We start from the raw sequence: 16,542 nt of genomic DNA, 5'->3' as shown, positions 1-16,542 counted from the left end.
ACTGTGGCCAAAAACAAGTGGACCACCCTGATGCTGTACACGCTGCCAAACATGATAATGACTGCTTTACAGTCTGTGCTATATGGAACCTTCCCACCAATACCAGATTTTCTGAATTGCGCAGGTGGGAACTTTCCCTGCAATACATCCTACGTTCCTGTAACCCTCATGTCCTCAACCTTCGTTAGTCACTGTCCTCACCCATCCAGCCCCCTCGTTGTTCCCATTCCAGCACTACACAGCCGCCATTTCACCGAAACACCCAGTATTTTAATTTCTTTTTATTTCTCACCTTTCCACTACTTACCCCTCCCGCCTCCACAACTTCTCTCCCGCCCTCCGTCTAAACTGCAACACTTCACTGTCCTCCACTCCCACCATACTATTCTTCCCCCTCCCCACACCAGCCTCCTCCTTATGCCCACCCAATCGCCACTCCCATCATGCACTGGTGCTACTGCTCGCAGTGTGGTTTCAGTTCTCTGGGACTGCAGACGTGTGTGCAAGTTGCATTTGCGTGAGTGTGTGTGTGTGTGTGTGCGTGTGTGCGTGTGTGTATGTGTATCTTCTGCTGGCAAAGGCCTTAATGGCCGAAAGCTATAATTGTGTGAATCTTTTTGTTGTGCCTATCGCGACTCAGCATCTCCTCTATATGATGAGTAGCAACTTTCCTTCTCTGGTATTGTTATGTTCCATCCTGGATTTTCCGTTGTTTGAAAATATACTTTAAGATTGACATGTTGGGCCAATAATTGGTAGTGTAATAAAATAAAAAGAAAATAACTTACAGTTGTGATTGAAAGTTCTGTTATTGCATTTAGTTTCAGTAATGAACCTAAAGTATTCTGTAGTGCGCAATAGCAGTTTACCAAGAGAAAGGCAAATATATCCTTTGAAATCTGTGATTTGTTGTTAACAGTCTTAACTTCTTACGGAAACTTATTGGAAGTTTATGTTACAGTAAAATTCACAGATTAAAAGGAAGTAGTGAAGGATCAGTGTGTACATAAGGCTTGTTTAGTCTCTGTATCCTTTATTCATTTGGTGAATGATGCAGTTCATTGTAACCAACTGTATGTCACCAACAACATGTCTTATCAGGCAACAGATGTACCATGATTTCGGTGTCAGAATCCTCAGTTTCTTAGATAGTCATACTGTACTAAAAATGTTATTTTTATCTAAAATAAGCTTTCTTAAAATATTATCCATCTGGCATCAGGAAATAAAAATATGGAAAGTAAACCAGCTACTGGTGCTGACTGACTGAGGGCACGTAGATCAGTGACTTTGCTGGTTTTGACACTGCGCGATGAGGCTGGAGTAGGGATGTGTTATGTTGGCAAATTATTGATGCTGATTTTGATTTCATCATCAAAGTCTAAATATCTACAGCTGATAATAACCAACCCTAAAACATCTATGTTAAATGATGAATTTGTAGAAGATATATAAAGCAACATACAAATAAATGTAATATCAAAATTATTGATCAGTAAATACAGTAGTGTTTAACATTACATATGGCACAACTTTTTCTGTACATACTGTAAAAATAACAGTTTTGGCAGGAATTTCCCCTTCATTCTATTGCTTTCTTGACAAAGAGCATACTGCACATTTAGGAACAGTGTTTCAGGCACTAATGATGTGGCTAAACAGCTCAAATATTTATGAGCAGTTTTTTACAGCTGCCATTGGAGGCGAGTACTGATGACAGTTCCAATAGATTTTGTTTAAAATCTAGAAGACGATTTCTCAGATAATAACTGAACTGTGATGGTAGGCCCATTTCTTTTCCAATTTTCAAATTATTCTTTTCTTGTCCTATTTCATAATGTTCCCCACATAAATCAGATTTGGTTTCTCTGTTCTGTAATGTATCGGTGTGTCATCAGTCAGTGACAGTTGTTTCATCAGCTCAAAGTAAATCCTTCATGGTTTTCATTGCCTTATAACATGCTATATCATGATGAAAGTCTATGTTCTGGTCTCCAAAGACTGAGTAATGTTGATATTAGTAATATATTATGTTCAGTTGATAGTGATTTTTGGTTTTGGTTACAGTGTTGTGCTTCCTAGACACATTTCACAAATAGCCACTTCTACAGGTCACAGAATGAACATGAACATGCTAGGTCAACAATACCTGTGGCTATTAGTATGGATGGTGCACTTTATGTGGCAGTTAATGAAGTTATTGACCATTGGACCCAGTGGGAAAAATCTTTTAATCATATAGAACAGTATATTCCATGAGGCAGATACTTGTAGAATTAGTTTTAGGCCTGATTCTTTTCAAAGCACACCACTTGTTAATTATCACATTAAAATCCCTTTTACACCTTTAATCAACTCAGGCACATTGTCAGACTTTCCAGTGGGTGGTTCCTCACCCCCTCTGTCAAATTGAGGATGTGAGCAGACCAAAATATATGAGTTTTTCTTCCAAATGCTGTTTCTTCTCCTTTAATCAATGTGCACTGATGTCTTTATGAGATATGTTAAAAAAGTAATAATCATTTAAGTGAGGAAAAAATTATTGAGTGTGCAAATAGCCTGTCCCCCCCCCCCCCCCCCCCCCCCGCTCGCCCATTAGCATTGGTCTTAAGATGTTTCAAAGATTTCAAAATTGATATTGAAACAATGATGTTTAAACTCCCAACATCGATATTTTGTAAATATGTAGACTCAAACGTTGAATAAAAAATAAATGTGAGTAACAGAAAGGCATGTGTATCATTCAAGGATATTGTTACTAAGTTCTTAGGAAAGTGAAGGGACACACATGGTATTTCTGTAGAAACAACATTCTGGAAAAGTTCAGGAAGTTAGGCTGTTTAATATGCATCAGGATGCACATTTTGAACTGTCATCTTGATTTTATCTTTGAAGAATTTGGGTGATGTTGGTGAGGAACAAGGTGTGTCTGGTACCATGTGCCGCAGAATTTGAATCCCCGCCAGACGGCATGGAGGTCGAAGACCCCTAGAGGTCTCTGCACCATAGCGCCGCAAGCCTCCTGGACCACATATAGTGTGAGGGCACCACAGTGGAACATGTGGTCCTGGCGGCCAATAGTGGCACACCTGATCATGTATTTAAGTGCCTGCCTCTCGCTCAGTCAGCCAGTGTAATCTTGCGAGCGTCTCTGGACATATCGCCTTGCCTTAGACAGCATCTTTACTTTGTTGTTTTGTGTACGAGTAGACGTAGTTTTCTTGTGGTTCTGTTGTTTTGATCTTCTTGTTGTTCGCTTGGGTCCTTCGTTGGTCATGTCCGTCCTCTCCCATTTGTGTTGTCGTTTGCGGGCGGCTCCATGGGTCCCACCACACTTTCCGTCATGTCAACCCTGCAACCGTTCCAGTTGCAGTTAAAACATTTTGGCGATGAGATTAATGGTGGTCGTTGTTGGTATGGAGGTGAAGTTGGTCTGTCTGCTGGAGCAATAGTTGCAGCTCATGCAGCAGCAGCAGCAGCAGCAGCAGCTCAAGTTAGACATCTTACAGCAGTCTCTGCAATTGCTAACGGACAAAGTCGATGCCCGGGACGTATTACTGCCACAGCTTCCGAGTCCAAAGGGGTCCGATGTGTGCCCATGTCTGCCGTCATTCCCGCCATTTAATGACACTAAAGAAGGCTGGGAGATGTACTTACATCGACTGAAACAGCATTTCACGGCTTTTCATGTCACGGATGACTCCTTGCAGTGGTCGTTGTTTTTATCTTGGGCCTCCCCAGACACGTTCTTTCTTCTCCACAAGTTGGCACCATTGTTCGATCCTGTGGCTCTCTCTTTCCAGGAGAGCTGCCTTTTGCTGACAAACTATTATTCCCAATGCTATCATGTGGTCGCCTCTCAGCTGGAGTTCCACCAGTACCATAAACAGTCTGGTTAATCATATCGTTCCTGGGTCACGGGCTTGCAAGGTCTCAGCCATCGATATGATTTTATATGCACCAATCAGCAGTTTAAGGCTTCGTATGCGGACTCCCTGATCCAGGATTTGGTGGTTCAGCTGGCTCCCGATCCTGAGGTCCATACTGCGGCATTGAAACTCGACAACCCCTGCTTGGAAGAGATTCTCCTTCGAAATTGCTCAAGCGGCTAACGAGTGTCTTATGGCGTGGCTGCAGGTGGTGGTGATCGAGGCGTCACGGCAGGATCCGTCCTCACGACGTCGATGTAGCCCGGCCGACAGAGGCCAGCGCTGTCGGGACTCCTCGTTGTCCAATGTCTCTATGGCATCAGCGCCTCCAGTTGCCCCTCGTCGCCGGTGGCATGGCCCACTTCCATCTTGCCCACAGTGCTTTACTGCATATTGTTGAGCTGATTGTCCCCAGTGCTGGGAAACGTGCACGTTGTGTAACAAGGAGGGCCACATCTGATCGGTTTGTCATAGTCACTCAACTTGCTACAGTCCTGCCCCTCCTGGGCCTCAAGATACAGTCCATGCTCTGCAATCGGTTGTCCCACAGGATGACCCGTGAGTGTGGAAGCTTTTCCTCACCCTCCGCCTTTTCACTGAGGATGTCAGTTTTTAGGTCGACAGTGGGGCCACCGTCTCCCTGATTAATATGGCGACATATACCTGACTGTGCTCTCCTGTGTTGTCACCTCCCTCTCACCCTTTGTTCGCCTACTGAGACAGTTCCATTCCCCTTCGTGGGCAGTTCATCGTCCAGGCGACCTACAAGTGTGTTCCCCGGCTCCTCACCCTCTTTGTCCATCGACCATCCGACGGCTTCGTATATTTTTGGTCTGGAAGCGTTTCAACTGTTTGGCTTTTCAATTTCTGACAAAGTTAAGGTTGTTTCCATGGATATTCCTTTTGAGGACTTGGACGATCTGTGCTCCGCTTTCGCGTCTTTGTTTGCAACAGATCTCGGAGGTGCTTCCGGTTTTCAGGCTACATCACCCTATGGCCAGATGCACAGCCTTGCTTTCTCTGGGCCTGGCCCCTTCCGGTGGCCTTACAGGTGGCGGTCAAACGGGAACTTGATCGGCTCCAGGCCGCTGGCGTTCTGGAGCCTGTGACTTACAGTGCCTGGGCGATGCCATTGTTGGTCATACAGAAACCCAGAGGGCTCCTGAGGCTGTGTGGGATTTCGGGGTTACAGCCAATGCTCAGTCCGTCATTGACACTTACCCCATTCCCTGACAGGAAGACCTTCTCACCGAGCTTGCCAGGGGAGAGTATTTTCCACAGATCGACCTGGCTGAGGCATACCACCAGTTACCCTTGGTTGCCGAATCTCACATCATCATGGTTGTCAACACGCCTTTCAGATTGTATAAGTACAAGCCCCTTCCCTTTGGTGTCTCTTTGGTGCCGGCCATTTTCCAGCGGTTCCTGGAGCAGCTTACACAGCGTATCCCCACCTGTGTGAATTATCTGGATGACACCTTGGTCACCGAGCATTCCCGCCAGGAACATTTGCAAAACCTCAGCACCTTATTTCACCCTCTGCAGTCTGCTGGTTTATACTGTCGGCTGGACAAGTGTTGTTTTTTTCAGCCAGGAGTGGAATACTTAGGGCACTGGCTTAGCATAGATGGCAATTGCCCTTCGGGTCGTAATGTCGTGGCCATTGAGGCCCTTCCTCATCCCAAGGACTTACCTCAACTGAAGGTGTTTTTGGGCAAGGTTCCTTACTACTTAAAGTTCTTGCCCCAGGCTGCCTCCCTTGCTCAACCCAACAATCACTTGTGTCACAAAGGGGTACCTTTTGATTGGACTCTCCTGCCTGTGACCAGGCTTTTCTCCTTTTAAACGCGATGCTGAAGTCCGCCCCTTGTCTTACTCCCTTCTCTCCGGACCACCCTTTGGTTGTGGCAGCTGATGCATTGGCATATGGCATTGGGGCTGTCCTTGTGCATCGGGATGCCGATGGCTCTGAACAGCCCATCGCTTATGCCTCTAAGACGTTGACCCCAGTGCAAAGGAACTACTCCCAGATTGAGAAGGAGGCCCTGGCGATTGTGTTTGCAGTCTTTTGGGAAAGTTCACCCTCCTGACGGGCCATAAACCCTTGGTTACACTTTTCGGACCCCACTCTCACCTTCCAGGGTGGACGGCTCAACGTCTCCAGCGCTGGGCATTGTTTTTCGTAGTTACGCTTACACCATCTGGTATAAGGGTATAAGCCCACCGCCTACCATACTAACACGGATGCTTTGTCACGTCTTCCAGCAGGCCTTGATCCTGCCTTTGACCAACAGGAGGTCCTCTGCTTTCACATTGATTCCGCCCACTGGGATGTGCTGGACGGTCTGCCTCTAATGGCTGCTCACATTGCCGCAGCTACCCGTCCCGACCCAATCTTGCGGCAGGTTCTCCACTACATGGTCCACTCCACCGGTAAACCTCCTATGTTACTCGTCGGATGCAGTCCAATTTCAGCCCTTGGTGCCACCTGTCCCACAGGCTCTCCATGGTCGATAATGTCCTGTTGGCCATGGAGTCGGATGCCCATCGCGTGGTCATCCCTCCAAATTTGTGGCTTCAGGTGCTCAGTTTGTTACACCGTGAGCACTGGGGTATGTGCTGTATGAAAGCGTTGGCTCGCCGGCACGTATATTGGCCCGGCATTGATGGCGATATTGACGGCCTGGTCCGTGGGTGCACTTCGTGTGCACGTCACCAGGCAAGCCTCCCTCAGCCGTTTGCACCCTGGCCTGTGCCTCGTTGGCCCTAGGATTGCATCCATATCGATTTTGTGGGCCCGTTTTTAGGGTCCATGAGGTTACTCATTGTTGATGCCTACTCCAAATACCCATCTGTCGTCCGCATAGCATCAGCCACCACAGAGGCTACACTCATGGCTCTGGTCAAGGTTCTTGCCATTGAGGGCCTTCCACACACATTGGTCTCTGATAATGGTCCCCAACTCATGATGTCATCCTTCCACGACTTCTGTCAGGCCAATGGTATCAAACATATCCGTAGCCCCCCTTTCCACCCTTCGTCCAATTGTGTGCACTTTTAAACAACAGTTGACAAAAGTGGTCGACACATCTCCAACCACGTCAGCCCACACCATGTTTTTGAGCACCTATTGCACTATGCCAATTGCCGGACGCAGTCCGGCAGAGCTCCTTCATGGGCGACAGCTGCGGACTCTGCTCCATTTGCTGATGCCATCCCCCTCCCGCCCCCACTGCCGGCTCTTGCAGCGGTATGCCCCCGGCACGGCCATGTAGGCCCGCAAGTACAGGCGCAAGGTGGTTTGGACGCCCGCCATGGTCGTCGTGGCCCATGGGTGGCATGTGACGTCGGTGCAGATGTCGAAAGGGTTGGAGCACCACCATCATAAGCAGCTCCGCCCGCATGCCCCACGGGACTCATGCTGCCGCAGCCTCCTCCCATACCTCCTTCGGGTATGGACATGGTCCTCGGGTCTCCGTCCCTGCACTCAGTTGCCGTCTCCCCGTGGGCCTGCTGCTGGCCCTCTCTGCCCCCGGGTGGATCGGCAGCTCCCTCCCCCGCCCTGGGCTCTGGGTCGGCCGTCATGGATACCTCAGGCGTCCCTTCCTCCCCACCAACGGTGGTCAATGTGCCCGGCTCTTCTTCCCACTGCCACCCACCTCGGCACACTTCGGGGTGTTTCTGCCCTTACGCGCAAGTTTCAGGGGGTAGTTTGAATCTGCAACAGATGGCATGGAGGTCGAAGACTGCTAGAGGTCTTTGCACCATAGTGCCCATAAGCCATGGTGGCGCACGCCTCCTGGCCCACGTATAGTGTGAGGGCACCACGGTGGAACACGTGGTCCTAGCAGCCAATAGCGGCGCCCATGATCATGTATTTAAGCACCTGCCTCTCACTCAGCCAGCTAGTGTAATCTTGTGTGTGTCTCTGGACTTACCGCCTTGCCTTAGACAGCATCTTTACTTTCTTGTTTAGTGTACTAGTGGACGTGGTTTTCTTGTGGTTCTGTTGTTTTAATCTTCTTGTTGTTTGTTTGGGTCCCTCATTGGTCATGTCCGTCCTCTTCTGTTTGTGTTGTCGTTCGCGACCCGCTCCGTTGGTCCAGCCGTGCTTTCCGTCATGTCAACCCCTCGACTGTTCCGGTCACAGTTACAACAGTAAGTACTTTCTTTTAAGATATCAAAAGGATAGGAAGATAGTATCAGGGTCATATGAATTCCAATTTGTTGGAAGACTACTTACTGTTGATCAATTCACCAAGAAGTTCACAGGCAGTTCGTCAGAAAAAAATCAATATTAGATATTTAATATTTTTTTAATTGGTCTGCATTAGCTTTTTCGATATTCTAATTCTGTTGTATTATCTGGGGATGGATCTCAGTTTATGTAATGGGAATTACATTTTTTCCTTTTGTTACCTAAATTTAAATAACACCTTTTTATGTTACAGCCTTTAAAACTATTGGATAACTTAATCACGACAATGTTTTACCAGGCGTGGACCTATTGGAGGGTGATATGCCATAGATATGTTGTTACTTTTGAACAAACTTACCCATCTAGTTATAGGGGAACCTACAGATTAATGTGGACTTGAAACCTTTGTGAGACTTAGTATTCTTCACATTAAGCAACCAATGCTAAGAGTTGGAAGAAGTGGTAAATGCCAAAAACAGAAATCATTGGACTGACTAGGGATCGAGCATCAGCCCTTTGGATTGTAGTCTAGCACTTGCTCACTGAGCCACCCATCCACATAATCCAAAAACAAAGGAAGGAAGATTGGGTTTAATGCCCTGTCAGTGTCGAGCTCATTAGAGATGGAGCACTAGCTCAGATTGCATCAAGGATGGGAAAGAAATTCAGCTGTGCCCTTTGAAAGGAACCATCCTGGCATTGGCCTGTAACGATTTAGGTAAATCATGGAAAACCTAAATCTGGATGGAAGGGCACAGGTTTGAACCCTCGTCTTCCTGAATACGAGCCCATTGTGTTAACCATTGCGCCACCTCGCTCAGTACATCATGCAAAACTACGGGGACAGAATGTTTATAGAATTTAAGTTGCGACTTCAAGAATGTAAACACCTAGAGCTGAGAATAATAAATTATTTCTAATTTTGGGAACACTACACCAATGGAGAGAAATCAGTGTGTTGCTTCATTTTTAATATTAATTATGCTATTTGTAAACTTCTGTTTTTGCTTTTCTTGCCTATAATTTCATGAATTATGCAAATATTTTTTTGTGTTGGTAGAAAACAGCGAGAGACTGAATGCAGATACTGATGGTGGTATATCTCAGTCTCAGTCCCCTGAGCCTGAAGCTTTACCACAACAGAACGGTGACCGTGAAGACACTGCAGACATAAAAAATCAACCAGTAAAGGATGTAAACAAGACTACAAGGTATGCATAATTACTTTTTAATGGTTTTTGTATTAGTTTTATGGTATACATAGTTCTTTCGTGTATAAGGAACTTCATTCTTTTTATTTTTACGTTGTTATATTGTATTTGTTCTATTGCATGCTTTAAATTTTCTTGCAAATTTGTGGTATTTTACTATCATTTTTTAAGAAGAGTCATCAGATATAACAATGAATCAGAAGATATAAAGGAATCTTAGCATTACACTTTAGCACATTAAAGTTTTGATTTAATTACTGTTTCCAATCATGGTGACAGCTCATAACGTTCTTGGCACATATTTCAGTGTATGTCAGTGAAGGATCGGTCTCTGTTAGGCCCAACTAAAGAATGGATCTTACAGTACCCACATGGCATTATCAAATATAAAGTGATCCAATTTCCATCTAATCTTTACAGGAGCGATGTCACGAATGTGTATTTAAAACATCGGCAATGTTACATTATAAAAATGCATTTCATTATTTTTTCTCTTTATGTCCTCTATTTTATTATTTTGGTCCAAGAATAGTGATGTCAAAAATGAAAGTAATCTACATATCTTGAAATTTTTTTTATATTTTATTTTTTATTTAATTTTTTTGTGCCATTTTGCAATATACTTCAAAAAATTAATTTTTGGACAACTGAATTCTGAAGACTAACAAAGAAATAAATTATTTATCTGTAATCACATTTTTAGTAATTTTCATCCAAAGAACCATGAACTAAAACACAAGGAAAATCAGCAAATGATTTTATGGCAGTTTAATTTTACATTAAAATAATGAAATTTTAATACAAATTCTATTAAATATTGTCTATTTCTGTAAAATTCAAAACAATTACATTGAAATGTATTACTGAAAATTTTTCATCATAGATAATTGAACTACTTTATATCTTTGCATGGTTTTCAATCACTTTTTGTAACTACACATAGACTGTGCGTTGAACAGGCTGTGCCATGTGTTCATCTGCATAGCACATCACCAATAATCATCATTCCTGAAATTCACCCCCTCCCTCTCCCTCCTCCTCGTCCTCTCTTTATTGACACTTGAAGAGAATGGGGTAATTTATGCTACATAAATTGCAGTTAAAAAGGGAAAAGAGACACATAAGCGCACAATTTCAGCTCCTACAAAGTAACAATAGTTCTCATTTTCTACATGTTTTTGTGTTGTTTTTAGTACATTAAAGATTTCTTTGTCTCACTATATGTTGTCTAAATTTTTGTTTATTTCTGATTACTCCTCCATGTTGTCGCAATTTTTTTCAAACATACATATTGTGATCAGCAGTAATTTTTTTCTTTGTTTCTGATTATTCACTTTGTAGAAATATGTATTGATTTCACCTGAGGAGTTGCATATCCCTCAATATATTCCATAAAAATGTCTGACTGATTAAAAAAAGACAGAAACTTTATAATAGTTTTAAAAATACGAAAAACATGAAGTACAAGTGAATCACTCTTAGGTATAGTATAATGGGTTTGCTCAGACCACACTCTCCATCTTCACTACCTCATTCTACACTAACCTCTAGTCTTTCTGCCACCCCTGCTGCTTTTCTGCGCAAACCTCCAAGCAAGTTGGTATAGCACAATAGCTAATACAAAAGAGTTGCACTTAAGAGAAATGGGGACCAAATCTCCATCTGGCCATCCAATTATTAGCTTTCATTAATAAATTTGGGCAAATGAGAGAGTGATTCTCTCAACAAGGCTGCAGCCAACTTTCTTCCTCACCTTGTCCGTCTGAGCCAGTGATTTTTCTCTAATGACCTAAACCTCAACATATGTTAAATCTCAGGCTACCATCTTAACGATCTTTATCTTCGCCTTTGATTCTAATTCTACTTCATCCTCTACTTCCCCTCCTTGCCACTCTCTCCTAACTTCCAATATCCTCTCCTACCCTTGTTCCACTTCCAGCACAAAATATCCACTTTGTCCTGCTCACAAGACCCATTCTGCCTTCCTCTCTGTCTCCTTTCCTCCTTCAGCCCTATCCCTCTCAACACAAACTGCTTGCCTTCAACAGCAGTCACCCCTTTCGCTTTAGAACCATCCTCTACATCTCATCCACTTATTCCCTCCTCTGATCTCCTCCTTTTCCCTGTCTTTTCACGTGAAATGCGGTAGCGTTTCTTCTGATTAATTAATTTTGCAGGTAATCCACTGTTTAATTTATTCTTGCATTTAGGATTCGAGCAAAACTTGACGTTGTAGCTCAGTATCAGCAGGACCGTGGAAAAAGCAAGGAACAGCTGCATATGGTTGTGATTGGTCACGTTGATGCTGGAAAGAGCACACTTATGGGACATCTGCTCTACTCCCTTGGTCAAGTGAATAAGAAAACAATGCACAAATACGAACAGGAGACCAAGAAAATTGGAAAACAATCATTTTTGTATGCCTGGATATTAGATGAAACAGGTGAAGAAAGGTACATAGTCAGTTTCACTTCCTGTCTTAAAAAAAATATTAAATTGTTTTTTTTTTTTTTTTTTTTTTTTTTACTTGAAAACTCAAGATGTAATTTTAGTTTTGTGAAACAGTACTCATACAACAAATGTCATCGTGTTTAAGAGTAAAGTTTCAACAAGTATGTAAGATGAAATTCGTGCCAACTATGTATTTTGTGTTTTCATTTTTCCTCATTTAATAGATCTCGAGGTATAACTATGGATGTTGGACAGTCTAAATTTGAGACACCAAACAGGGTCATCACTCTGTTAGATGCCCCTGGACATAAGGACTTCATACCAAATATGATTACTGGTGCTACACAAGCGGATGTTGCCTTGTTAGTGGTTGATGCAACAAGGGGAGAATTTGAGACTGGATTTGAAAGTGGAGGTCAAACAAGAGAACATGCACTACTAGTTCGCTCCTTAGGTGATTATTTGTGATTAATTATTGGTCTTCTGTTGCTGTGGTTCATATTTATTACGTGCATAATAGTTCTTTCCTATTTTTAAAGGAAAATTATCATTAATTTTATTGTTGATTTTGTTTTTGTGACTTATTAGTTTCTTAACAGTCAATTTAAAAATACAAAAGTAAAACAACTCCAACAGTGTATCAAAATGTCCTTTCTTTTTCTCAGGAGTTTCTCAGCTTTGTGTTGTAGTTAACAAATTGGATACTGTGGAATGGTCACAGGAGAGATTCCAGGAAATTACTGGAAAGCTTGGATCATTCCTCCGGCAAGCTGGTTTTCGTGAGTCAGATGTAACATTTGTCCCCTGCAGTGGTCTGACAGGTGAAAATCTTGTTACTAAACCAAAAGAGGAAAAGCTAAACAAATGGTATAACGGACCATGTCTAGTGGAAGTTATAGGTATGTGAATTAATTTTACTTTGCTTTAATCCTTTATCTTGAAAAGAACAACTATAGAGTATAGTCATATATTTTATGACATTTATTTTCATTTCATGTGAAAATCAGGCAGTGTAACAAAATGCTTAATTTTATATATTAAGGAACTGTTTTTGTGATTTAGCCACAAGACAAACAGAAATAAAATCTCAGGTTTGGATTCATTATTGTGTTTTTGCTTTGGATGAATACTCTAATTGATAAACAATATTAGATTTTATCACCTTTACAGATAAATTCAAACCTCCAGAACGCCCTATTACAAAACCATTCAGGCTTTCTGTTAATGACATATTCAAAGGCACTGGCTCCGGTTTTTGTGTATCAGGAAAAGTGGAAACAGGAGTGGTTCAAGTTGGCGATAAACTTTTAGTGCTGCCTCATAATGAAGCTGCGCAAGTAAAAGGTATGATATTCAAAATTTATTCCTTGGTATGGTCTAATTACCATGCAGTAAGTCTTTCCATCTTTGATGATCACACTTTCAACAGTAAATGTGAAAACCACGTGAATTAATTTGGTAGATTTTATACTGAAAGTTCATTTTTTATAGTGAGCTAGTGATATTGAACCTGGTGTTCCCTTAAAGATTTATGTAAAATACATCATTCAAACACTGATAGACAATCAATACTATGTTAACAATATACGTTACAGCATCTCATTAAATGTTTCTATTTAAGGTATTTGGTAACAAAAATTATCAGTTGTTGAACATCAATGTAATTTGCTAGATAAAAAATCTACTCACCAAGCAGCAGCAGTAGGAAACACACCTAAAACAAATTACAGTTTGCAGGCTTTTAAAGTCAGTGGGTTGTTCTTCTGGCAGAAGGGTTGAAGGGAAAGGAAGAGGACTGAAGGAAAAGAACTAGTGAGGGTTAGAAAAAGGAGTTCAGAACACTGGGTCAGGGGAGACTTACTGGATGAGATGAGAAGGATTTTCATTAGTGTGCCAGTAATATTGAACTTGCCTGCCCAGGTAGCTGTGTGGTCTAACATGCTGCTTCTTGAGCGGGAAGGTGTGCCAGTCCTCGGCACAAATCTGCCTGGCAGATTAGTGTTGAGGTCTGGTGTGCCGGCCAGCCTGTGGGTGGTTTTTAAGGCAGTTTCCCATCTACCTCAGTGATTGTAGGCTGGTTCCCCTTGTTCCACCTCAGTTACACTATGTCTGTGATTGCTGCGCAAACACTGTCTCCATGTATGCGTACACCATAATTACTCTACCACGCAAACATTTGTGGTTACAATTGTCTGGTGCGGTGGGGTGGTTGGACTGCTATGGCCTGTTGTGTGGTTGTGAGCCACTGAGGATTATGGTGGGACGAAGCCTCTCCATCATTTCTAGGTCCCCAGCTTAATACACAATACAATAATATTGAACTTGGTGCTCAATATTCCTTTTCACCCTATCTAGTAACTGAGTGACTTTTCTGAACTGTACATCTTTTCCTAAACCTCACTATTCCTTTTCCTTCATCTCTCTTGCTTTCCCTTCAACCCTGCTGCCAGAAGAAGGAGGCATCGGCTCCGTAAGCTGTAAACTGTAATTACTTATATACACTATGTGATCAAAAGTATCCGGACACCCCTCCAAAACATATGTTTTTCGTATTAGGTGCAATCTGCAGCCACCTACTGCCAGGTACTCCGTATCAGCGACCTCAGTAGTCATTAGACATCGTGAGGGAGCAGAATGGGCCACTCCGTGGAACTCAAAGACTTCGCATGTGGTCATGTGGTCAGGTGATTGGGTGTCACTTGTGCCATACGTCTGTACATGAGATTTCCATACTCCTAAACATCCCTAGGTCCACTGTTTCCAATGTGATAGTGAAGTGGAAACATGAAGGAATACGTACAGCATAAAGGTGTACAGGTTGAACACATCTGTTGACTGACAGAGACGGTAAACAGTTGAAGAGGGTCATGATGTGTAGTAGGCAGACATCTATCCAGACCATCACACACAAATTCCAAACTGCATCAGGATCCACTACAAGTACTATGACATTTAGGCGGGAGGTGAGAAAACTTGGATTGTATGATCGAGCGGCTGCTCATAAGCCACACATCATGCCAGAAAATGCCAAATGAGGCCTCGCTTGGTGTAAGGAGCATAAACATTGGAAGATTGAACAGTGGAAAAACATTGTGTGGAGTGACGAATGATGGTACACAATGTGACGATCCAATGACAGGGTGTGGGTATGGTGAATGCCCGCTAAACATCATCTGCCAGCATGTGTGGTGCCAACAGTAAAATTCGGAGATGGCGATGTTATGATGTGGTCGTGGTTTTCATGGAGGCGGCTTGCACCCTTGTTGTTTTGCATGGCACTATCACAGCACAGGCCTACAATGACGTTTTAAGCACCTTACTGCTTCCCACTGTTGAAGGGCAATTTGGGGATGTCGATTGCATCTTTCAACATGATCGAGCACCTGTTCATAATGCGCGGCCTGTGGTGGAATGGTTACACGACAGTAACATCCCTGTAATGGACTGGCTTGCACAGAGTCCTGACTTGGATCGTAGAACACCTTTGTGATGTTTTGGAAGGCCGCCTTCGTGCTAGGTCTCACCAACAGATATCGATACCTCTCCTCAGTGCAGCACTCCGTGAAGAATGGCGTGCAATTCCCCAAGAAACCTTCCACACGTGATTGAACATATGCCTGTGAGAGTGGGAGCTGTCGTCAAGGCTAAGGGTGGGCCATACTGAATTCCAGCTTTACCGATGGATGGCGCCACGAACTTGTAAATCATTTTCAGCGAAGTGTCCGGATACTGGATGGAAGCCTCTGTACTGTAGTATTGTGACACACTTTTTATCAATTTAAGGTATTTAACTATTTACTCTATTTGCCATTGAATTTGAAACTATACTGTCTAATATCCAGTTGCAATGCATTGACATATGTTATATACCTGATCAAAACTATTATCATGATGAACTAAATATGTTATTTGTAATGGATTGCTTGTCGGGGGGGGGGCAACTGTTAAGATAATATGGTACAAACACAGAGCAAACTATGTACTTGACATACACTGTAATCATCTGCATATGTTGTTGTTACAGGTTAATTAAAATTAACTGTTTACAGCAATGTTATGACAAATGTGCTCCACATTTATACACAGACAATGTACAGTCAGTTACTAAGTGAAAATACCTCTGCATTCTTCACTGTCAGCTTTTGCTTCGTTGAACTCTGTGTTATGAGTAAACTACTGTGTTCCAAATTTGCAAGTACCTTTTTAATGAATAATTGCACTAGCATTTACATTTTATGACATTTTCATCCATTGTACTATAATACTGACTCTTTTTTTCCTGTAACAGGAAGTAATGAGAATGTAACATCTAGGAGACATACTTTTAAAAAAGCATTATCATGTACAGATATGTTATTATGTAAGCCCTACTGAAAAATTTGTTCACAAAGGCTTATTTTATAAACTGTAACACAAATTATATGTCTAACTTGATTAAAGTAAATATTTTCTTTTTCAGTTATGTTTGTTATTCATTTGGTTTCAGCATTGACAATTGATGATGCTGCTGTACAGACTGCTTATGCTGGGGACAATGTCAGTGTCACTCTTCAGGGAGTAGAGATGCAAAATGTGTCTATTGGTGATATACTGTCTGATCCTGTTAATGTTGTTCCAGTCACTTCGAGATTTGAAGCTCGAATAGTTGTTTTCAATATCAAAGTCCCCATTACCAAAGGCTGCTCTGTAAGTAGTAAATATGTGTCCAAAGTAGTTTGTTATATTTAGGCACTATTATTATAAGTACACTTGT

The 16,542-nt window shown here is 42.6% G+C and overlaps 1 protein-coding gene across 1 annotated transcript in view; it reads left to right on the top strand.

Annotated features, from left to right (window-relative positions):
• The window catches only part of LOC126260889 (protein HBS1), a 211,050-nt gene that overhangs the window by 168,037 nt on the left and 26,471 nt on the right, over positions 1–16,542 (top strand). Inside the window, exons 6-11 of the mRNA XM_049958333.1 lie at positions 9,188–9,338; positions 11,549–11,791; positions 12,014–12,243; positions 12,455–12,688; positions 12,960–13,133; positions 16,276–16,475. Of these exons, the coding sequence (XP_049814290.1) occupies positions 9,188–9,338; positions 11,549–11,791; positions 12,014–12,243; positions 12,455–12,688; positions 12,960–13,133; positions 16,276–16,475 (1,232 nt within the window). The remainder of the gene's footprint in view (positions 1–9,187; positions 9,339–11,548; positions 11,792–12,013; positions 12,244–12,454; positions 12,689–12,959; positions 13,134–16,275; positions 16,476–16,542) is intronic.

The sequence above is a fragment of the Schistocerca nitens genome, chromosome 5, assembly GCF_023898315.1.
Source record: "Schistocerca nitens isolate TAMUIC-IGC-003100 chromosome 5, iqSchNite1.1, whole genome shotgun sequence".
In the NCBI taxonomy this organism is placed as follows: domain Eukaryota; kingdom Metazoa; phylum Arthropoda; class Insecta; order Orthoptera; family Acrididae; genus Schistocerca; species Schistocerca nitens.
This window is presented reverse-complemented; position numbering and strand designations above follow the sequence as displayed.